Source organism: Centruroides sculpturatus, unplaced genomic scaffold (assembly GCF_000671375.1).
Source record: "Centruroides sculpturatus isolate CEXI.00-Female unplaced genomic scaffold, Cexi_2.0 scaffold1323, whole genome shotgun sequence".
Lineage (NCBI taxonomy): Eukaryota > Metazoa > Arthropoda > Arachnida > Scorpiones > Buthidae > Centruroides > Centruroides sculpturatus.
In genome coordinates, this window is record NW_019385493.1 from 150,764 (window position 1) to 176,099 (window position 25,336).

The 25,336-nt window shown below is 29.6% G+C and overlaps 1 protein-coding gene across 1 annotated transcript in view; it reads left to right on the forward strand.

Moving 5' to 3' along the window:
• Positions 1–275: 275 nt before the first annotated feature.
• Positions 276–25,336, forward strand: part of LOC111639494 (protein SSUH2 homolog) — a 31,035-nt gene continuing 5,974 nt past the window's right edge. Inside the window, exons 1-8 of the mRNA XM_023385384.1 lie at positions 276–432; positions 4,359–4,645; positions 7,290–7,367; positions 7,443–7,509; positions 14,851–14,980; positions 18,199–18,259; positions 22,300–22,487; positions 24,260–24,339. Of these exons, the coding sequence (XP_023241152.1) occupies positions 4,360–4,645; positions 7,290–7,367; positions 7,443–7,509; positions 14,851–14,980; positions 18,199–18,259; positions 22,300–22,487; positions 24,260–24,339 (890 nt within the window). The 5' untranslated portion in view covers positions 276–432; position 4,359. The remainder of the gene's footprint in view (positions 433–4,358; positions 4,646–7,289; positions 7,368–7,442; positions 7,510–14,850; positions 14,981–18,198; positions 18,260–22,299; positions 22,488–24,259; positions 24,340–25,336) is intronic.

The following is a 25,336-nucleotide window of genomic DNA, read 5'->3' on the forward strand; positions in this document are numbered from 1 at the left end:
TGAAAACTTCGGCCGCAACCTCGATTAAAGGTGTTAATACGCGTATCCCCGACATTCCTCTCCCTCCGTTAAACTATACACGTAATTAATGTATCATCACCGATTTAAAAATCATTTAAATTAATGAAATTCAAGTAAAAAAATAATATTAAAAAATTAACTAAATATTATCATTTTTATTGAGTTTATTAAATAAAATATGTTCGTTTCTAATTAACCGCTAGATGGAGGATATTTTTTTTTTCTTTTTTCTAATTGGCCACTAGATGGAGGGAATCTTCATATTTGTTTTTCTAATTGACCGCTAGATGGAGGAAGAGCAGATTAGATGAAGTAGTCAGCTGTATCTTCAGTAGTGTTTAGACGACAGGAACGTTTAGTTCAATAATTATTTCGCAAATAGAAGCCATTTATACATTTATGGTGTTTCAGGTAACAGATATAGTTATAAATTCTTATTCTATTTAGTATATTTTGTGTACTAGCGAAGACATAAATAATTAATGGTAGCGATGGGCGTACACTATGCAGAGCATCTTCCTTATTACGTCTAGTCACGTGTCTATCGGGATTCTTTTCTCGGTTGCTTTTTATATTTATAACAATGTTTTTTTTTTAAATATCCTTTAATATTTACTTATATTACTATAAGTTTGTCTGTTACAGTGATAGAAGTTACTCTTAGATATTTTGTATAACATAGAAGCACAAATTACCTAAAGGTAACTTCTACTGGTTGTAGTTACTACAGGGAATAATATAAATTTTAGAAAGTAATTAATTACTACAGAATGAAGGAAGTTACTGTGCGTCTCATTGAAATGATTTTAAAGAATTTGGCTGCTCTTATATAAATTATCCATTAAATGACATTATGTCAAACAAAATAGTTTCTTCTTGATTGATACATTTAGTATTGCTGTAATGTAATTATTGAGTAATCAATATTTTGTGTAAATGATGATAGATATTTATCACTTATTTGGATATGCAATTCTATAACAAATACGGTAGTTGTATTGGGAAATAAATTTTTGTACATAATTTTTTGGAAATATAAATTTACTTTATAATAAAATTTAATTTGAATACTTGAATTTGAAAAAAAAAAAAATAGTTATGTAATAATTGCTATTTTAGTCCATTAATTGAAGATAGTTTTGCCGCATTATTTGCTAATTTCGCAGGTAAAATATTGCATTTTATCTGTGAAATTAGAAAAAATATTTGTATGCAATATTTTCTGCAATTCCAAATTTTCGCTTTGGAGTTGAATTGATTCGCTATTAGATTAGTTATTTTGGTAGAAGAGCCTGTTAGGTTAAAGTGCATTAAGCATTGATAAAAAGGTAAGTAAATAAAGGTAAGATTAAAAACAAGTGAATGAGTTGCTGATAAAATGTTCTTAAACAAATAATTTAAAACTGATCAGTAGAAACTTGTCATCAGATAATTTCCACGGATAAAATATATCTAACTTTTTTTTTTTAGGTTTCTAAATTTAATTATATTAATACTTTAATACTGTTTTCTAGAATTTTTTTTATCGGGCATGCAGTGCAAAGAATTAGAGTATTTATTTATATCAAGTATTTATTGATTTTTTTCTATTTAGTAAATATAGGAAAATCTCTTTTGGAATGCTTCATTGATCATGACTTTTATTATGAATTTTAAAACAAATAAATATACATATTGTAACATCTTAAAATGTGTGGTAAAATAACAAAACATCATGGTATGGAAGAAAAATACATGGGATATGCATGTATGAGGTTAACTCCTTTCAGGGAAAAACTTTTGAATTCAAATAATGTGAATTCCGGTAGTTAATTGGAGCCTCCTCTCCCTAAGTTTTTCATATCTTGTCTTTTGTCTCTCTAACCCCATTCTTGAGATTAACCCTTCTAACGCAATGTGGTTGATTGTACCCTTCAAAAACAGATCAAACTGCAGTCACTCAAGGTCACTCTAAGTATTTTATTTTAAAAATTAACCAAAAATTGAATATTTCTCATAGATACAAAAAAACATCGCATGTTTATCACTTGATGCAATTTTTGGCACAATAGTGTATAATCATTTGGACTGAAAATTACTCACAAAGAATGTTAAATTATGACAACTTTTTGATGTTATAAATTACTTTACTTTGACAAAAAATAAAGTTTTGTTTTTGGCACCAAACCAGCACAAAACAGAATATTGTTTTGTACATGACAATGTAAGATTTATGCATATTTATTTGTTTTTTGTGAACAATATCACTTTACATGAAACAGTCCATATGTATTAGTTTTCTGTCTCTCTTCGATAAACAGAATTTCTCTATTTTCCGCTTACTGCCTAAAATGAAACTATAGAACAATAAAAGGTAGAAGGGTTAAGAACAATACAAAAGGTTTAATATTTGCTTTTCTGTAGATTAAATTAAGTGTGGGCATTCTGTGGCCTTCTGTGACTTTTTCTACGGCTGCAAAATCCTTGACAAATTACAAATTATCTTGTAGTTAGCAATTGAACATAGAGTGCCATCTACAAGACCTTGTATATTGTTGCCAGAGAAGACTATTCCTATAATGAGAATGTATTATAACTGATTAGTAGGCATCAGGAATGAGAACGACACGTCGATTGGACATTATAGAACAAACTAAAGAAACTTAAAATGTGACGATAGTTTTCAGTTTTGATTGACAGATATGTTTTCATATCAAATATACTACCAAAGTAGCTAATCTGTGCTTGAAACACAAATGACAAATCAATTTAGTGTCACAAATAGAAACATTAAAAAATAAAATTTATTAATAATACCCAAATTAAACATACTGTATTTTTCGTCATAAGTAGAGATGTAGCCAATACCATATTTTCCCGAAAATAAAACTAGGTTGCAATAAACGTTAAATATGACCATCTGGCTGATAATCTTAACTGGGGCTTATTTTAGGAGTGGAGCTTATATTATGAGCATCCTGAAAAATTATGCTGAGGCTTATTTTCTGGTTAAGTCTTATTTTTGGAGAAATATAGTGTATTGGTATGTTTGTTTTACAAACCTATGATCACTTTTTTTGTGTGTATTCTCTGTTTTTCCATGGCAGTCACTTTAACATGGTAATGGACATATTGTGTTATAAAACTAACCCACAGTATACAGCCTCTGTGTACACAGTTTGCCACTAATGGTGACATGTATGGTTATTGATTTTTGTGAGCATCGATTTGATGTGACCACGAATTGCCTGCAAAGCAGTGGGGGGAAACCAAACAAACCAATTTCCTGGTTTTTTCCAACTTGAAAAGTTTTTCTATAATAATAATAAAATAAACTTCAAATTAATTTGTTTTCCTAAAATCATGGTTGGGGTTGGGCCTAGGCAAACTAAACACTTGGTTGCATAGAGCTCAAAATCAATTTATAAAATTTGTTTGATTTTAAATGGTTGGTGAATAAAGTGAATAAGCCAATAAAATTTTGGGCTTTCATTTATTACCAAACCTGTAGAGTATGGATAGAAGCAAATATTTATCAGATTGGTTGGAAAATTATTGTATTAGATTGTATTAGCAGAATTCAGTTTTGTATCATCTCTAATCATAAGTAACTTAAGAAAAAGGTCATAATATTAAGTGATTAATTTGACAATTATCTAAAGCATGTACAGTACATATTCTTTACAAATGTGGAATTTGGCTTGATCTGGATATAAAATAGAGTTATCTGGCTCTAGTACAGTGCTTGCTCATGCCTAGGTTTATTTCCAAAATATAAGTAACAGAAAAATGTGCATGATAAAATTTCAGAACAAAGTTTTTACATCAATAAGTCTTTAGCACAATTTCTGCACTTATAAACACAGAATTCATATCAAACTTAACAGCTATATTGATAGGACATATATATTCATTTTGAATTTTAAGAATTTGAATTATCCTGAATTATTCTTATAAAAAATTGCATTTTAAAAATTGATTAGTAGTTCTAATACTTTCAAGTTAAATAATTGTTAGTTGTCAGTATTTTGTCAAACTTTAGAATTAAAGATTGGAAGTATTAATGACTTTTGGTATTAATACTCTTTTTAATCATGATTAAATATTCTCAAAATTAAAAGTATAACTGTCTTTTGGTGTTATTGCACTTGAATTTCATTTCAGCATAAGTTCCTAAAAATTTAATTTCTCAAGTCATGATTTATTAGTTCATGTGGTTTTTTTTCTATGGGTAAATGATTTTTGATAAGTCAATAACTAAAAAATTCCAGAACTACAGTAGTAATCAGAAATCCAAGAATAATCTGAATATTTAAAAACATCTTGTTAATTAAATGAATAATTCTTTTTATTTACAGAATGTCAGAAAATCCAGGAAATCCTTACTCTGTAGGAGGGTTTTCTTATCCTCATTCACCTCAGACTAATAATCAATTTCAAAATTCTGGAAATGTGTATCCATTAAGCACTCCTAATCAACCGTATCCATCAAATAATCCTAATCAACCGTATCCATCAAGCACACCTAATCAACCGTATCCATCAAGCACGCCTAATCAACCGTATCCATCAAGCACGCCTAATCAACCATATCCATCAAGCAAGCCTAATCAACCGTATCCATCAGAAACAGTTAATAACTCTGGTAAGAGATTTTTGTTTCAAATATTTAAAAAATGGAATACAATTATGTATACAGAATGCTATTTGTATTAAATAATTGTAATATTGTAAATAAACTGCAAGTAAACAGCATGTCTGGTGAAAACTTCACAGGTTGCCAGATAAGTTTTATAAAAAATTAAAGCAGAATTTTCTGAAATGTAGCCCAAATTAATTTTAAAGTGGCCCAAAAGTAAGTTGCCCAAATTTACTGGCCTATAGCCCTACAAATATCCTTAATCTGCTACTTGTAGCCCAATCTTACAATCCCAAAACTAGCCGTATTTTATGAGATAGAGAAAGTGTAGTCCATGTGCAAGACAACACCTGAAAAATGTGTTAATGTAAAAGCAAAGCCATATTAACCAGATTAGAATTGTGTTGGTCTATTGTTTTCTTACAGTATGGAGTCACTTTGATCTAAATGAACAAGTTAATGTATGCGTATCACAGTTCGGACAGAATTTCACTTCAAATTTTGAAGTAGCCGTATTTTGAACTAATCGAATTCCTTAATGTGTAAATTTCTACATCCCCAGCTGGGACAAAAATATAGTTATGAACTAATGGAATTTCAAAGGATTTAAGTTTGAATTAACAAATTAAGTTTTCTGTATTAGTTTTACATATCACTTGGAATGTGCATAGAAGAAATGAGTATTGTTGACAATGCATAAAAATATTAGATTATAACTAAGTAGGACATATGAAGAGGATTTCCATCAGAATATTTATGGAAAATACTTGTTATAGTAAGTTTACCCAAATGTCTGCACGTAATGCTTAATTTAGTTATTTTGCTGATTGTCCCAAAGATCATAATTACCTTAAACCAAAACGAAATATTTTAGAATTTAATGAGACGTAATTACTGATGCTTCACCATTCTTTTAAATTAACAGATAATAAGCACAAATGATTGTTTTGACCCAAAGAAATGCTAATGATGAAAAATAAATTAATTCAAATCTATGTAACGAAATGCTTTATTAGAACTCAAATTTACACAAATATACTTTAGTTGGTTTTGAACATTTTATGGAAAAGCTTTATAACAGAAAAAAAAATTATCATACTTTAGCTATAAAGAAGGGATAAAATTATATATACAGTGGTGCCTTGCACTTCAAATTTAATTCATTCCAAGGGGCCATTTGAACTCCAATCAATTTTGTTTTTTCTATTAGAAATAATTGAAAGTGTGTTAATTCATTCCCCTACCCTAAACAATGCCTGTTCCAGCACATTTTTTCACTGTTTAATTACACAGTTCAAAGTTTGAAGTATTGTTCAAACTCCAAAGTGACTTTTCATTGAATTTAGTCATTTGAAGTATTACTGTACATATAATTTGTTTATTCTTCTATTTATAAGCATTTTATACAATTTAACTGTTATGATAAGTTAGTTCAAAATCTCAATGTGATATTAAATACTATTTATATAAGTCATACATATGTACTTAGTGATACAGTATTTAATGATAAATGGTTAATAAATTGCATAAATATTTATTCATTATAAATCACTTAAATGAAGTCAAAATCAGCATAGTTATTATCATTTTTGTAAATAGTTCTGTTAAACAATGAATCATAACAAAAATTTATTTATATTTAAAACAGAATTGTTTATATTTTTCAGACTTTCTTCTTTATACTAATGTAATTTTTTTAAAATTGTTTCAGGAGACAAATTTTATGTTTAAGCAAATGTGAATCTATATCAGGGGTCGCCAAAGTGATCGATATGGACCCCCAGTGGTCGATATGGACCCCCAGGGGTCGATGCAACATCATTGGGGGGTCGATGCGGCTAAGGGGTCACAACCTTTTTTTTAGAGACCACAACCCACAACGTTTTTTTTCGCTCGTACATATACACTTGTAATAAAACTTTACGGTGGGGGTCAATGTGAGGCTTTGGAAAGTGATTGGGGGTCGACGGTTAAAAAAGTTTGGCGACCCCTGATCTATATTTATAAGGTTTATTTAATAACAAGAATACCATATTTAATAGATAATACACAAATCATCATAGATTTAATTAACAGGTCACTCTGTTAATGACTGGAAAATGCACTAAACAATTGAGGGAGAGCAAGACAGTTTTTAACACTTCTGAACTAACATTTATTTCATAGGCGTCTGCTACAGTTTAGTGCCCTCTCAGTACAAAAACTAATAAGCATAAATTGATTTACACTTGACAACTTGGAGTTGTTTGCAGTTATCACTTGTGCTGTATACATAAAGATTTAACTCTCATCAGCACTTGATGCACCTTGACAAAGTCCAGCACAACTTCAGATGGGCCATATTCTTCTTTTCCTTCTTTCCCTCTCATATTCCCAGACATCAAGAGGCTTTTGCAGAAAACCAAATAAGAGAATTTTCCTATTTTTCTGTTTGTGGGTTAAATACACTTCTTATGACGACATGACAGATGGCTCAGTTTTTTGATAAAGCAGCAGGCAATTCAGATAATGCTGCCTACACTTGCATTGCTTTTAGTATAAATTTTTGAACATGTTTAAAATTGTCATGAATTCATTATAGACAATTTATATATTAATATGTAAAATAAGTAAAGCAGTTTTAGATTCATGTGATATTTAATTTTTGCAGAAAATTTTCAACCATCTGCACCACCTCTAGACAAAATAGAAAAGGTTCCTGGATATGAAGGAGTTACTTTTGTAACAAGTAAATTTTTAGATAGTAACTTAATTAAAAATAAATTATTATTAAACTTTAAATTTATGGGTTAATTTCTTTTAGCAACTTTACCGCCTCCAATTTATCCTGATCTTCCGACTGTTCCTCCAGAACGTCAAGAAATTCATAAGTAAGTAAACTAAAAATGAAGTAAAGTCAAATGTCTCTAGTGACACAAATGCAAAGTAACATACAAATTTAATTTTCATTTGAAATTGATGGAAAGAATAAGATGCTACAGTTATTATTTTGCGAATGATTTAAAATTCTTAATGAGTCACTTGGAACCAATTGTGATAAAAAACATTGAAAAAAACAAATGTTTTCGAACCCCTTCTGGGCTCTGCATGAGGTTCTTAACCATTTCGATGCTTTTTATCACACCATAATTGGTTCAGAATGCGTCATTATCATTAGTTTGGTGTGGTGAGTAGTTATTTCTTTAAAATTCTTATTTTTTACATATAAATACAACAAACAAAAAAACAAAATAAAAAAAATATTATATACAAACTACAATAAATATGCTAAAATATTTGTCAAAAAGCAATGTTTTTAGACATGAAATTATCACCCCCATTGTAACAAATTGAAATACTCATTCTTGGAATATTTTTCACTGAGGATAGCTACATAATAACTTAAACTGTTGTTCATTGATTTGTAATATTTGTTAAATGCAAGTCCAGAATGTTATGTAATATGTTAATAGCAATTGGCTTTTGTCCTATTAACTTTGGATTCATGTTTTTCTTGCTGATACATAAGAAATTCAAACTTTAATTTTCATGTTAATTTCTGAAACAAATTAGAATAATTTATGTAACATTTTTCCATATTTTAATGGTTGCTACATTTCTACTTTGTTACATTCATCATTTCTCCATATTTTTCATTATTTCTGGCATATCAAATTAGGTAGTAACTGATGGATAGTTATTAATTAGACAGATTTAAGAAGCTAAATTATTAATTAGTTTGAGATTAGACTAAGTATTCCTTCACATTTGACTTTTTTAACATTTTAATGACTTTTGTGCATCAGTTTATTCAAGCAAAGGTTTATATTTAATAAATTTAAGTTGTCATGCTTCCTGTATAACAATTTTATTTAGTTTTAAACTGTGTAACACAGTTTAGTTTTATTTGGTGCCCTGCTGATTTCAATATAATGATGAAAGGTTCCCTTTTGTGTTAAGTTGTGATTATGAACAAAACAATTCTCAGTTGGAACTTTTTACTACAGATGAATGAATAAATTTTCTTCTAGTTATGCAAAAGAATGTAAGTACATCAAATATACTTACTATTATGTATTAATTTAGCTATTGATGTATAATTTATTCAGAAAAACCAGATGTTAAAAGCTTACTATGGGACCCAGAGGTAGAGTAGGCTCATTTTTGCCTATAGAGAAGGTTTTCTTTAATGTGAGATCCACCAGTGAGGCAATTCACATCTTTTGCAGGATGGTTCAAATGTAAGATAGGAAAGATCGAGATCCTCCTTATGTTAGGGTCCTGACACCAGTTAGAATGTGATTCAAAACTTCTCTAATTTGATATAAAAGTTCATTGTGTGTCCAGGTATTATTTGAGGAGGGGCAAATTGTCTGACAATGGAGTTAGACCATTAAACAAACTAAGATATAACTAAACATATTTATTTAAACATCTATATGATATATTACAAACAGAATGATTGAAATGATAATAAATGAACTGATACAATTGATAAGAATATAATTCAATGGATACACACCATCCTGTTCGAGGTTTTCTTATTCTATCCTCTAACTTTCTACAATAATCGTTGCGAGAGGGGTTTACAAAGATTAATATTTTGTTACCTTATTGTTGACATATACTTGAACCTTTATCTTGAAATCAAGAGTGAAGTCGTCTCAGATCATTATTTCTCTATCCGGCGAGTGCACCAGAGTAAAAAGGAAACTTAATAGACTAAGGTTGACATAATTTAATGTGGCTAGTGACATGGTTAAACATGACAAAGCATTTGTTGGAGGTGAAGTCATTTTATATACAAAATTGATTGATCCAGTGGTGATATTCGAAATATTTAACAAAGGGTTTGCTAACAGAAAATTTTTCCTTAACAATTTTTTTCGCTCAAATGGTGCATTAGCAGCATTAGCGCAAAAACTGATCTTAAGATATTCATATAAATAAAAAAGATGAGTTTGCAAAATTAAGTCAGTTAAAATTTAACATTGTTTATGCCAGAACTATATATTTTTAATAAATAATAAAAAAGAGTGTTCAAAATGGTTTATTTTGTACATAATTTAATATTTTTCATTCAAAATATTTTATAAACATAAAAATTGGCTTTTTTTAATCAGAAAAAGTCATAGGGAAAGCAGTTAAACAAGAAAAACTTTTCTAAATCATTTATTTTATCGTTAGGTATTATTATAAAAATAGACAGATGTCATCGTCTCTCGAAATACAATATCTTTCTTACTTCGCTGTTGATAGCCCGACACGTGCTCCGCAGCCATCTTGTATTTTGTTGCGCGCGTGGGATTGTGGGATCTCTCTTATGACTGGATCTAGTTTCGAGAACTCTCTCGAGTCGATCGCGATTGAACCTCGTTTTAGTCGAGATTGAAACGGTCGATGGAGGTTGCACTAGGCTAGGGGTCCCCAAACTTTTTATCCCGTCGACCCCTTTATAGAATATTTGCCTTCTTATCGACCCCCAGATTAAGTATTTGACAAAAACATTAAATCTTTTTTGCATTTCTAATGTTAAGCGATAAGGAGACCCGCATAACAACCCAAATAAATAATTTGTAGTTCACATATTTTATAAAATCCACCCAATAACATTAACAGAAAAAGGAGATATTTATCACTGATTTATAATCTTAAAAAATAATAGCAAAATTATGGATAGATGGAAATTTGCCTATAGTTCTTAAACCGTACATGTCATAATATGTAAAATACACATTTATCTTTGAAAATATAACATTAGTTATATTGGATGAAAAAACCTTCTACTGTCATTTTGAGACTACTACTGAATGCCTTAAAAATATGTAGACATACCTTTTTATTAAAATAGTTGATATTAGTGATGGATGTCTCTGAAGAGAAGCAGCAAGATTATTGATGTTTGGTTCAAAATTGGTAAGTTTTAGTCGCAAATCACCACGGTTTTCCAAGTTCAATCTGTTCCTCTGTTTTGTCAAAATTGCGTTCGCGTGGCTAAAACCAGCTTCAACCACGTATGAAGTTGGAAATGCAAGTAAGAAAGGTTCGGCTTCTGCTCTGAGCTTGTGATATTTAGTGGCAATATTGTTATTGTCCAAAATTCACTGAGGTTTTTATTTTTAAACAACGCTTTAGCTTTGAGATCTACACATTTCACTCAATTCATCTTCTAAGCCAGTTTCACTACCTTCATTATCTATTTTCACATCAAATGGATTAGCAAACCATTTGGGAACATGCATATTCTCCAAGTCTTCGAAACGTGCTTTAAAGTCTTCTCTTGATTTATCAAGATGTTTATATATCTCCAAATTATGGTCGGAAATCTTTCCATTTTTCTTTTAGTACTCGCAAGTTTGAAAAATATTTAAAATCGGATCGTGCCAGTGAAGATTTAAATAGCTCCATCTTTACTTGAAAGGCCATTTTTTCTTGCAAACGCTTCTGCATTATATTAATGATTTTTGATATATTACGATATTTTCTCTGTGAAGGACAAAATATCTACATTTAGATATAAGATACGTAGAGTGACAACCCTACTAGAGTGTAAGAGTGCAACGTATGTCTGTGTATAATGAACTACCATCGTTCGTAACATGTTTGCAACACTAGTACAGTTGACAGATGCGCGAAAATAGAGTAACACATGCTTAAAGTGGTGTAGGCTAAGGCAAAACTCAAGTTATAACTAGGGTAGTCAATAATGTTGTTGATCATATCCATATTTCGAATTTTTATTGGAATATTCTATTTTTTTCCTAGACAATTTAATTGATCTTCTTTGGTATTAATTGACCCCCTTTCAACCCTCGTGTATTAATCGACCCCTGGAGAACTCTTATCGACCACTTTGGGGACCCCTACACTAGGCAAACAGGGTATAAGGCTCTAGTTTAGTAGTGTTACAGAGTATAATACGTATATTTTAATATATTTTTTAAAAGAAACAAAATCACTGAGAAATGTTAAGTGTGTTTAACAACGGGTTCGGAAAACTTTGAAAATGTTAACAACGGGTTCGGCCGAACCTGTGCGAACCCACTGAATATCACCACTGGATTGATCAATGAAAATGTCCACAATTCCCCGCCACATTCTGTTACTTTCACTTCCAAAGGAACGATGTCACTTTCCTAATGATTCACATGAAGTGGAAGATAAATTCTCTTATCTTTCTTTTACATCTTTTCAAAATGAAATAATATTTTAAATATTCTAGATGTATATAAATTCACTTTAATCCAAAAAAAATTGGTTGATTTTTCTCAACAAATTTTTTTGGATTAAAGTGAATTTATATACATCTAGAACAGTGTTTTTCAACCTGTGGGTCGCGACCCCATGGGGGTCACAAAGCCTTACTGGGGTTGCGGGTGAATGAAAAAGACAAATGTTTGTAGGCCCTACACTACAATAAAAAAAAAACTAGATTTTCAGTGAGAAGGCTGTGCCTGTTTATTTTACAGTACAATTTGTTTTTTGATCGATATTTAAAGAAAATTAAATACATAGTTTTTAAAATCACTGATATAATTTTAATATTTCCCTGGGGTTGCCAAAATTTTTTAACTTGTAAAGGGGTCGCGTATTTAAGAAGGTTGAAAAACACTGATCTAGAATATACAGCATCCATCTTACATAATTTTAAATATTAATTTAAAACATTAAAATCTTCCTTAATAAACTCCCAGTTCTCATGTCAATAAGTAGCAGTCTTAGATTTTTTTTCTAAGTAGTAAAAACAAATTCCTAGGTGTAGATTATAAGTTTTCTCTGATCCCAGGAGAAAACTTTAGCTCTCCCCTCTTGACAGTCCTGGTAAAACTAATAATTTAGTGATTTGTTGGCTTGTTTATATAATTCTTGTGTGTGTATTTAAATTTTAGTTCAGTAAATTTTCTCCAAAAATAGAGAAATTAGTGTAAGAACTAATTAGTGTTAGTGGCATTTGTTTTTATATGTATTATTTATTATTCTTGAAGTTTTCAATATTTTTGCATCAGAATTTTATTAATTTGTTTAAAATTTCTCTGAATCCAAATTTATTGTTTTGAAGTAATTGTATAGTTGTTAATCTAAACATATTGTTAAATTCAGTTCACATAGCTAGATGTTATATTAAGTAACTTCCATTAATTGCTCGTTAATGGTGTATATTTTGTGAAGTTTCTTATTATAATTCTCAAAGTACTAAAATCTTAAACTAAATGGACACAGTACAATGCATCAAAATGGAGTTTTTAAAAAATGAATCTCTGAATGGGCTTGTTTATTTACAGCCTTTAGATAAAACTTAGAACTGTCTATTGGATGAGATTTTTTTTCATTATTAATTTCTCATTTTTGTTTTTTTTTCCTTTATTTTAATGAATATATTTCAGTAGTTGATTGTTAACAAATTAACGTTTTTATAGATACCATGAACACAATTATTTTAAGGCTGTATGGCAGAACAACAGTTCGTAAAAAAAAATGTGACTTTTGCTTTGAACTTTTTCATATATAAATGTGTGATGATGATGGAAATGCAAAGATTTATTTGAAGAAAAGAATATAGTCAATTTATTCTTGTGAGAATCTTCTTCAAAAGTTTTTGTTCCCATTTTTAAGTTTTTAGATATTCCATAGCGCACACCATTAAATCAAAATGACAAGCAAGATATGGAATGTATTGCAATCCTAGTCCAAATATATGGATTACTGTCAACTATAAATTTAAAAACAAAAAAAAATATTTTGAAAAATATATTGTGCTTTTTTTCCTACATACATTACTATATTCATAACATACAAAAACCCATTAAATATGCATGCAAATACAGTCGACCCCCTATAACGTACGTTCCTATAACGACAATTCCTATAACGTAGCAAAAAAATTGTAGCAACTTTCGTATAACGTACCTCCTATAACGTCGTTTCGCGACAAGATTGATAGAGTCTGGACCAATAGTGGATGAGCAGCCGAACTACTTTCCTCCGATCCTGCGCCACGCTACGGAGCGGCTAAATTGAGTTTGCTATCGTCTGTTTAGTATTATATATAAATTATATATAAATTAGGTACTGTACATATAATTATATATTAATTATATATAAATTAGGTACTGTATATATAATTATATATTAACTTAATTTATTGTAACTTTATTATAATTATATATATGCTTTCTGCCGCCTGGCAACACACTACGGAGATTTTAGGCTAGTAAGTTGAGTTTATTATCGTCTGCACAGTATGTAAATTAGGTACCGTAAGTCTAATACAGCACTAATTTTATACATTTCTTGTGAAAGAAACACTTCTTATTCAACATCCATAAAAATTATTTATATTAATGATGTCTCCAAAGGTCAAGTTATTTTTCCGCCAAAAATTCGTTATCAGAAATTGCGGCCGTCGTTTCGCGTGCTGTTCCGCGATGAAAACCAGCTTTAAGCAACGGCGTAGTCGAACGGTGTAAGTAATCCTACAATTTTTTGTTTATAGCATAGTTTATACAGATTATTCCCAAAAAATTATACGTATTTTGGAAATGTTGAGTGGAATTAGTCTAGAATCGGTTAATTTTATAGAAGAAAACCTTTCGAACAGCCTTAGTCCGTAAAGTTCCCACCTATCGGGCTGCGATTGGCTCATTCCTACAACGTAATTTTCGGTTAGCGTGGAACGTATCTAAGCGTTATAGGGGGGTCTACTGTAACAGACAAATCTGAACCTTGCTTATTACTTTATACATTGTGAATTTGAAATTATGAATCTGCATAATACATACTTTTTTACAGAAAACATTTTAATTACATACACACAAAAAATGTGAATTAATTTATTTCACATGTATAATTTGTTTTTACATGTGTAGTTCTTTCCTAAGTTGCGTAATAAAATTTGTTTTGAATATTGAAAATATTGAAGCTATAAATTCATAAATTGAATGTTTCCATTAAAATTAATATATATACTTTAGGAAATAACATTCTCACAGTGGCATTAACCTTTTACTTGTAGGCTTCTGATCTGACTAAGCATGAAAATGTTCATTTCCATTTAGGAATGGCACTATTAAAAATTATTTGTAAAATTGGCAAGACAAAGTCTTAATAGAAAAAATATTGTAAAAACTTTTTATGTTAGCAGTTATACGGTTTTTGTTTAAATAATATAAAAATCTTTAAATAGAGGAATGATTGTTAAAACAATGTAATTTAATTTTGTTTTTTAATTGTAGAGGAGCAGGACTATCAGTCGAAGAAGTCAGAGAAGCAGCTATTGATTACGTTTCACAACATTGTTGTTATGGAAAAGATACAGTTGAAAATATGGCTATTACAAATATTTCAATGTCTAGTGCATTTCATGTGAGTAGTTTCTTCAACAATTCATCTTGTCTTTATTTATTAATTATATGTAGTTATGGTCTTGTAAAACTGAATATTTTATTATAAAAAGTGCAATTTTTCTCCTTTTTTAACCAGAAAACTTAAAATGATTGCTTTACTAGATTACTTTGGTACCACTCTTTTTAAAAAATGTATTTTGGATTATTTTAGCCTCATCAGTTAATTGCAAAATGGAACTTGTTAGCTTTTTTTAAATATTAAAAATATTGTAACAGTTTTATACAATAAGTTTGTATATTTAGGTAAAACTGCCATTTCCACCACAAAATACAAACATAACTGCATGAAAAATCTAACAGGGTTATTACAACAACCAGGAAAGAAAGGAAAACAAGTATCTAAACATTTAATATGAACTTAAATTTCTTTCAAATTGTTTAAATTAAAAAACCTATTATAGAATTTTTTAAAAAGCCTTTCCCTCATTCAAAAACTTTTTCTTTATTATCACTTTCAGGACAGGTTTTTAATGAGTTAAGTTAAAAATACACTTCTCTACAGGTTTACAAAAGTTTTTCAAATGTGTAATATACTGTGTTTATGCAAAACAAAAAATATCTAAATTTCTGACAGCTATAATCTCTTTCATAATTTAATACTTTAACATTTTCCTCATTTCTCTTACTATTATTGACTGTATAATGTTTGAAAAACACAACTTGACTTACATCAGATTTAATATATAATAGAATTGTTCTTTCAACCTAATTCCAAATTTTCTGTTTCACTAATATAATAACGAGGATAGGATTTTATGGTGCTTGAAAGTTTAAAAATGGGGTGAACAGTGCTAAATGATGCAAAAGTGATGCAAAGAAGTTTGAAATATTTTTTGGTTCTACGTTAGGCTTGCATAACCTGATGTCTATTCGAGATGGACAAATGTTTATTTTAGGTAATATAAAACTTTTTCAACTGATTTTGGTGTGTTAAAGTGTAAGAAGTGGTGCTAAAATCACATTATGCATATGTCTTGAGTATTTTTACAGGTTCATTTTTATACTATATTTATATAGCATTGTTGCTTGAATTGCAATCACTTATCAAAAGGAATGAATAACTCTGTTAATGGTAATTTGTGCTCCTATATTTGTGCTACTTTACTCATACTTAAGGTTTCTTCTGGTCACTCCTACGTACGAGTAAAGGAGCACAAATATAGTATAAATAAGACTCAATAGCACAATATTAGCAAGTATGGCACAGTCAGACAGAGCCATAGTCAAATGGGATGAAGCCAAGATTGTTAGGACGGGGCACTCACCTTCCATTACAATGGAAATGGAAAAAATAGAGATTTACAAAAGTAAGATGAGGGACAGATGCCTAGATGCAAAAGCATTACCAATGGCTTGGAAATATAAAATTGAAAAAAGAATGGGTTTTAATAATCCATAAACATTTTTATGATCTGGAGTTTTTTAAGAATTAGTAGTTCAGACTCAGTTAAAGTTGATATAATTTTTTTTGTTTTTTCATTGTTAAATTGCAATGCAATTTTAGATTACATTTTATCATATATTTATTTTTAATTTACGTTTTTCATGTTATTGTTAAGTTGCAACACGTTTTTGATATTATTGTTGACTATTTATTTATACACATAAGTTGTTAAAAGTTCAAATTCAAATGAATTTCGAACTATTGGTTCCATTGGAACGAACAACGTTAAAGCCTGAATAGGCTTTAACGTTGTTCGTTCCAATACAAATAGGCCTATACAAATAGGCCGAATATCGTTCGAATAAAGAAAATAACTCGGCAAATACAAATCAGGTGTGTTTGGTTTATTAATATAAATTTATTGGATCTGTTGGTAATTGATTGTAATTATTATTTTTCTAGATTTATCTGCTTTAATTACCTCAATAATTTTTTTTCTAAAAATTGCTCTAGAATATATAAATATTATGAGGATAAATTTTCGTATTAAAATTTTTGATGATATTCAAGTTAATTCTAACCTTTTTAATCATACACTTAATGTTTCTACAGCAACAAACTTGAAAAATGAGTTAAATTTTATTCAGACTTGTAATTAAATCTACTGACTTCCACTTGTTACGGTTACTATATTCTAAACCTTTATTAATGAAGTTTTAATTTCTTTTGAAATATATATGTTTGTTTTAATATATCTCATAATTCTTTTGTTGTTCTATTATATTATAGTTGAACCATCTTGAAGATATAAAAGAATTTAAAAATATGTTATGAGCAATGTTCCCTCTAAGCTGCGCGGCCGCGCACTGCTCAAATTGTTGCTACGCACGAGAATTTGTGTGCCGCTCAGGCGAGCATGCACACCGATTTGAATTGTTGTTTACTTACTTCTCACTCTGTCTGCAAAATGATTATTGCTGCATATATTTCGATTAAATACATTAAATTAGTGACAAAAGATAACATTTTGTATAAAAGTATGTTTTAAAATGAATTTTAATCTTTTTTAAATAATTTAAAAGACATTAAAATTCTATTAAAATAATTTTTATAGTAAAAAATAAGATTTTTATATATATATAATTAGAGGGTACATTGGTTCTGAGTAGTGTCTTGATGAAAGTGGTATGAACTTATTCGCTTTCATCTACTCCTTATCATATCCACATTTGGTCTAGAGTATTAATAGTTCATTGTGTTTTGGGAATGACATGCATGCCAAGTCATCTTGCATGTCAGCATATATGATTATTAGAAATTTAAAGTTTTTAAAGAGTTTGGAAAATCTTTTTAAAAAATTTTAATTCTGATAAATAATGACATTTGAAAATGCACATACAACAGACTTTTCCTTGTAGATCAAAACTGAAGTTGCTTTTCTTGTTAATGAACTTCTCTTAGAACTGCCACAACAACAATTATATATCAGTAAAACGAAAGTGGTGCATATAACAGTTTACTCAAAATATATATTTTACTAAACATAATTGTACTCACAAATAGCCTAAGAAATTAAATTGATATTAAAGTGTAAAAGATTTTGAGAGTTCAAATTTATTATTTTATGCAATGTGTTTAAAATTCTATGAAATATTGTGAAAATTCATTAAATTTTATTTTATAATACTTCAATCTATTGATTTAATATGTAATTGCTGTTTTAAAGTTTAAAAATTGTTTCAATAATATCATTATTTTATACTTACAGCTTTTTTTTTTCTTTTAATCTTTAGTATAAATTGGAAACATTTGCAGAAAAACGTGAAACAAAATGGGCATTTGATCCATATAATGGTAATTTCAAATATTTTTATAAAGGATTATATACATTATCTGATTGGACAAAAAATCCATGTAATCAAATGCTTTTAAAAATGAATTATATAAAGCATCAACTATAAATTAAGAATGTACGATTAAGAAAAACTATATCTACTCAGAGTCACACTTAAAAACTTCATAACGTCAGTTAAATTTACAAACTTACAACGTTGAAGATATTTACAATGTAGGTTTCACACCCCCCCCACACACACAATAAATTAGAGTTCAAATAGTCCATTAATCCTGAAGAGGTCCGTCGGAAAGACACCTTGCAATGCAATCCCTGAGACTTAGCTAGATGTAAGCTCCTTCCGGCATTTGTCGAAGAAACAGCAAGACGAATGCAACCTTGCCTTGAGCTTAACATTAACCAACTTTCTTAAATGAGTTCTGTTGACCAACTCCCTTCCAATGTGAAGTCCTAAGCTAAGCTTAAACTGAACTTAACTTTCCTGCCTAAACTTCAACCTTTTTATATGGATTGATGGCAGGATTGATTGACCAATCAGCTCTTTGTAGCTCTGTCAGAGGGCTGCAGGTGGTCCGATGATCAGCAGCCAATTAACAACTATGCATTCAAAACCAAAGATCACATCTCCATCCAACTTTCGCAGCATTGACCATTACTAGTTTGAAATAACAGAAAAGAGCAGGAATTGTGCTTCCAAACGATTCTAATCCCAACACTCAGTATTAAAAAAGACCTGTTTTTTTAGGTATGATGTTTCTGCATTGTCCTATGGGAAAGAAAATAATTCTCACACACTGATTATCACTTCATTAGAGTTGTGTGTGTGTTCTGTGTTGTTCATTTAGCACAATATGCCAACTAAGCATAGTTTACAATTTATGCTGCATAGTAGATTGAATTATTCTAATTACTCTTACTAGATAAAAACAGTTCCATCATCATCATGTGAAAAGATGCCAATAACACAGCTATTTTTTTACAGGATGCAGATTATTATTATTAGACATTTTGATTATTTGGTGCCAGCTTAACAAATTTTTATATGTATAATAATTTTAAGTCCTTATAACTAGAATTTTTAGTGCAGTTTTCTTAATGCATAGATTTTTTAAGTTCTATTATAACTTATAGATTTAACAAAAATTGTTTAAAAGATCATCTTAATAATTCATCATATTAATGTTACTGGAGGGTCGGCACCTTTGATGCCTAGTCAGGACTGACATGGAAGCCATGACAAATTGGTGATAAATTTAGTACATTTATACTACTTATGCACCCAGTTTTTATAAAAAAATTTTTATCTAAAAAAATAGTGAGATACATAAATGATATAATCAGCAATAATTTTTCCATTCTAATGTTTTTGGCCAAAAGATGGAGGCCTAGTCAATTGACTTTATTAAAATATTAGCCTAAATATAACCCAAAAATCCAGCAAATAAGTTTTTTTAATTCTTTTATGAATTTTAAATGTAGCTATTTTTAGTGAAGTCAGAAATATACATGAAACATAGAGAATAATAATAAACCATCAAATACCATGTTGGTACACCAAAAAGAAAAGGACCTGTTGTAATTTGACTCGTTGTGAATATCATCTTTGTACTCTAAAACCAATTTTAAATGAGCAGCATCTGACAAATAGGATATACATTTCAGGAAAAAACAAACTCTGTATGTAGCAAACATGTTAAATTATTCAAGTCAATTAGCATATTGAAAACGTGTCCTGCAGTGCCTATACTTAGACATCAACTTCTAAGGTTGAGACATGGATCTGTTATAATACATGCTATTTTCCAGGTGATCAGTTTTTGATATTTAAAAGCATTTGGAGAATGGCTTGATGATGTTTTTATATCTTATAATTACAATAAACCATCTTTGTTAGCAGGGGTGCACAACCTGCGGCCCGCGGGCCACATACGGCCCCCTATCAATGTTTATGCGGCCCGCGGACGGTACAGGCCAAATCCCTTCTTTCGAAGTTTCTAAGTGTAGAACTTTTTCCCTTTCACAAAGTCATTAGCACCCAACTGTTTTATGACTTTCCCTGAGGTGAGAAATGGGGATTGTTCTATAAATAAGTCTATTTTTAGCTAACACTTTCTGCTTTAGATATCGAATATTTTAAAATGATATTAGAACGTCATTTCCGATGTTATCGGGAAGTTTCTATTTTGGCGGGAAATCTTCAATTTTATGCTTCGGAAAACTTGCCTATTCGTCTAAATAGCGTCAAATAACAAAAATAAGTGAAAATAGTGCTGAAAAACCATGAAAATAAAGATTTTTTTAGCATTTGTTTACATTCTAGATTCTGATTGGTATAGTCGAATTTGAATCAATCTTTTCTGAAAAGACGCTTATTCGTCAACCTAATGTCATTCAAACTAGAAAAAAACTAACCAGAGTTCAAAAAGGAATGTACAAAAAGCTATAAAACCAATAATTTACAACAATATCTCTCCATAGACAAAGAATAGAAAAAAAATTTTTCACATCAAATTTATTATTATTAAGTTGGACCAAGAAAATTAATACTGTAGTTGGAATAGAGTCATTACGACTAAAAGGAAGCCATTTGCATTAAAATATTTTGGATTTAATAATTATTACAAACCGCGTCAAGCCATAAACTTGTCAACAAAGAGGGTTGTAAAATGATTCCGTGTAGCTAGAAAGCTGCGGTTTTTTTTGTTTGAAAGAAAACAGATATATTTAGGTTATTTAAGTAGTAAATTAATTGGAACTTTTTATTTACTTTTATTTTTACATTCTTTTTTTCGTAAATTTAAAATTAAATTATTATTTTTAATTTTTATTTTATTTGAAATTTAACAGTCGTAAACTGTGATATATTTAGGACAGGAAAAAAAAAAAAAACAGATTGATTCTAGTGCCAATTTGAAACGAGATATCGCAATTTTAATAATTATATTTAAAATATTCAGATTTTCCACTGCACTGTGTTAATCACTTTTGATTCATTTCTGAACACGGGGGTAAAACTGACGGGCCATAAATATAATTTAGGTAAGAATGGTAACCACATTTATGATGGATTAGTGTCCTGCACCTGGCATGTTGACGATCTGACTCACAAATTCTGAGAAATGGTGGAGACGCCCGGACAGGGGTCGAACGAATTAAGACCTGCCTGGCCACGTGTGCGTAATAGTCTTCTGTCCCCGCCTCTTTAGTCTTTGGTCAGAGTGGATACAGAACAAAGCACGTGGTAGTCTAGCTTGCCTTATCTCAAACATGATTTGTTGCGGGCCTCAGAATTTTCGGCACAATGAGACATTGTTTTGCAGAGTGAACAGTATGGCGCCGGGCATTAAACGCAAGGTCAATCGCGAGAATCATCAGTTTCAAGAAGTGGAAGTGTGGACTAACAAGTACTGTTTTGTGCAACAGAACAACAGCATTATTTGCCTTTTGTGCAATGGAACAATAGCAGTGCCAAAAGAATTCAACCTGAAGCGACATCATGAAAGCCAACACAAGGATTTCCTTCTGCAAGGTACGGAACGCAAACGGAAAATCGAATCGTTACGACGATCACTAATCAGCCAACAAAATGTGTTCAAGAAACAATCTGGAGAATTGGATGCGGCTGTTGAAGCCAGCCTAGAAATATCTGCTTTAATAGCCAAGAATGGGAAACCTTTCACAGATGGCGATATGATAAAAAAGTGTCTTATCTTCGCAAGTGAGATGTGTCCTGAGAAGACAGTGTTTTCAAACAATCAGTCTTAACCACATGACGATACAACAAAGAATCTCGCAAATTGCATCAGACATCGCATTAATCACTTGGAGGTCCGGCCTCCAGTCAATAAACTTAATCCTAATTTGGCCCTTCTTCAAAAAAGGTTGTGCATCCCTGTTGTTAGTTTTGCTAATTTATAATTATTGAACTAGAAATTTTGTAACTAAAAAATAATATTTTTTATTAACTAATTATACATTCCTAACTAAATACGAAATTGGTATTTTTTTTTATTAATAAAATTTGGCAAAATTTTTATAGGTGAAATATTAGATACACCTATGAATGGAATTGCACCTGGTCCTTGGGATATACCATTGGCACCAACAAGGGAATTTAGTGATTCAGTACAAACAATGGAAGTTCCTCATACAGCTTCTGCCATGTCTTGTCATGTTTGTGTGGGAGCATGCAGGGAAAGATGTCCTAAATGTCATGGTGGTTGTACGGTAATTTTTTTAATATTGAATTAAACTTTAAATCATTAAACTAGTATAAAATTTATTCTTATGTATTTATAACTTAAAATAATTGAAAAATTTTTTAAAATGTAATAACTTTTTCAATAACAGCAGCCAAGAACAATATGAATGTTTATTACCGGCCAATATACACGGTGGTGGTCCGTTTTAATCAGACCACTGGAATAACTCAAAATACACAGCCTACAAAAAATGTTAGTGTCATCTTATGGCCTAAGTTTATCAGGTTCGTCATAGATGGCCTGCATTTACGTAAATTATTGCACTAACTATATTTTCTTAAATGAGAACCTTTGTATTTTTATTGCATATTAAGCTTGTTTTTAATTTAGAATCATATAATAGTAACAAATAACATTATGAATATTTTACGTTATTGATTTTACAAATTTAAAAACTAAAAGGTTAAAAAACATACTATATTACTGGTCACAATATAAAATACATTTACATGTTCTTTTATATTGCAAAAAGTCATAATGCAAAATATGTTCCACTGGACTAGAATTCAATGCATTACAGTAGAAATACAATCTATGGAATATGGCTGATTAGTGAAAAGGAGTGTATAAGCATGTTGTAATATGCATTCTCCTATTGTGTATTTGCAGATTGACTAGTAATTGTATCATTTCATTAAATTATTTAAAGCATAAGCCAGATCAAAAATTTTATTCTTTCCTTTATCCAAGTAATTCTAGTCTAACAAGAGCTACATCTGGATTAGAAGTATATGACAAATTACTAAATTTATTTAACAGTAAATATACTTAATAAAATTACCAAGGACATTCATAAAGTAGTGATAAAGCAGTCATTGACCATATCGAAGGCTATAGACCTGAAAAGTTATAAAAATGGTGATGTCTTTGAACATCATTTGCCATAGGAGAAATCTGTGATGGTCACTCATGTTAATTAAATATTCTGCTAAAAATTTAATTAAAATAAAAAATTATTGAGTAAATTTAAGATGAACTTGAGCTGTGGCTTGAGTTTTAGTTCATTATTTGAAGGAAAGAATGATTCCACCAAATAATAATATAGTAATGATTTTTCACCCTAATAAGCTTTGTAGATATCCAAAGATGCATGCATAGTTTGAGAGCCACATAAAAGGTCAAAGGTTCATAACTTCTGATAAGTGCATTTTTAAACAGTTTTATCTAAAAGTTTGAGGTAGAATAATATGTAATAAAAAAAATGGAGATTTCCATTTAAGAAAATGAAGTTGATTTTATTTTCACTGATTATAGCATCTATGATGAAACTGATAGCTTCATCTTGTGACTCGATTTGAAGTGTAATATTTTTGGTTCAATTCCAGAGGATTGATTTAAATAACCACCTTGTTTAATTAATAAATATATGATACTTTTAGCTGACTTATTTTTCTTAAGGTTATCTTGCATTCTTTTCTTTTTAATACACTTAAATACCACAATTGCAGGAAAACTGATGGTTATATTTCAAATGTATTCTTTTTAATGTATTTTAAAGCTTAAAGTAACATCTTTTGAAACTTTGGTTTATTAAATTGATACATAAAAAATCAAATAAAATTTATTTTTTTTATATATACTGTGTATAATTTTCATGTTTTTCATTATTTCTTTGCTGAAAAGTTATAAAATTACTTTAAACTCATTAAAATAACAGTGGAAAACCTGATTTTTTTTCCATAAAAATTGAAATTTTGAATATTTTTTAAAATTTATAAAATTCTGTATATTAAGTAGGAATTATGTACTTGGTGTAATGGCGATGGTAAAAGATTTGATGAAACTTGTAATCATTGCAATGGAATTGGAAGACACAGGTTTGTTTACTTTTAATCTTTCCTTTAAGAAATCATTAAACAAACCTTCCTATTTCTTCATTCTATTTCAAAATTTAAAAATTTTAATGTTAGCAAAGCATCTCAGAAACCACCTTTCTATTAGAATTATTCTAAAGAGTTTAGAATATCATTCAAAAATAGTTCCCTGTACTACTATCTCTGTACATGAATTTATGCTTTGTATCCTTAACTTGTATTACATAGCATATCAATAAAATTATTTCAAAATAAACCAATAAATTAAGTTACAAAATAATTTACATGTATTGTATTAATAAATAATTAGGTAATTATACATTTATCTACTAATTATCTAAAGTATAGTGCATGTTTAGTATATTTTTTCCAAAAGTGTTGTGGCATATTTGAGTATACAGCTTAGGTGGAACAATTTGCACAAGGTTAAGAATGTTCTAGATGGAACTACATGTATTTACATTACATTAAATTCATTATTGCTACATTTGTCATTCTGTATGTTGGTAGCAATATGTGCGTTCAGGTTACATTTATTGGGATGTGGGTTGCATTTATATCAAAGTGCATTGATTTTAAAATATTTAATGTATGTCTATCCGAGAAAGTCTAAATTCGTGTTTAAAAAAGGCTGAAACGTTTGTAAGTGTTTCAGATACCATTTTAAGAAACTTATCATGATGTGGCAGTGCTTTATTATAGAGTACTGTGTGTGTTAATGTTACAGTGGCATCTTTGACTCTTAATATCTACACGATCAAGGGATAGTTTGGATGAAATTTAAAATTGTTAGTATCCATGATGACTACTATGGAATCTTAAATTTTGAATAAATTTGTTGAATTGTTTTGGACATACGTGATCAGAATTTTGTTGCCTAGATTTACAAGAGAATAGTGACACCAAGCTACCAAGCAATCTAGTTTACTAGCTCATTCAAGAGCTAACCATTTCCTATTTGCACTTCTGAAGGTTTTATTTTAAAATATTGAGTATAAAA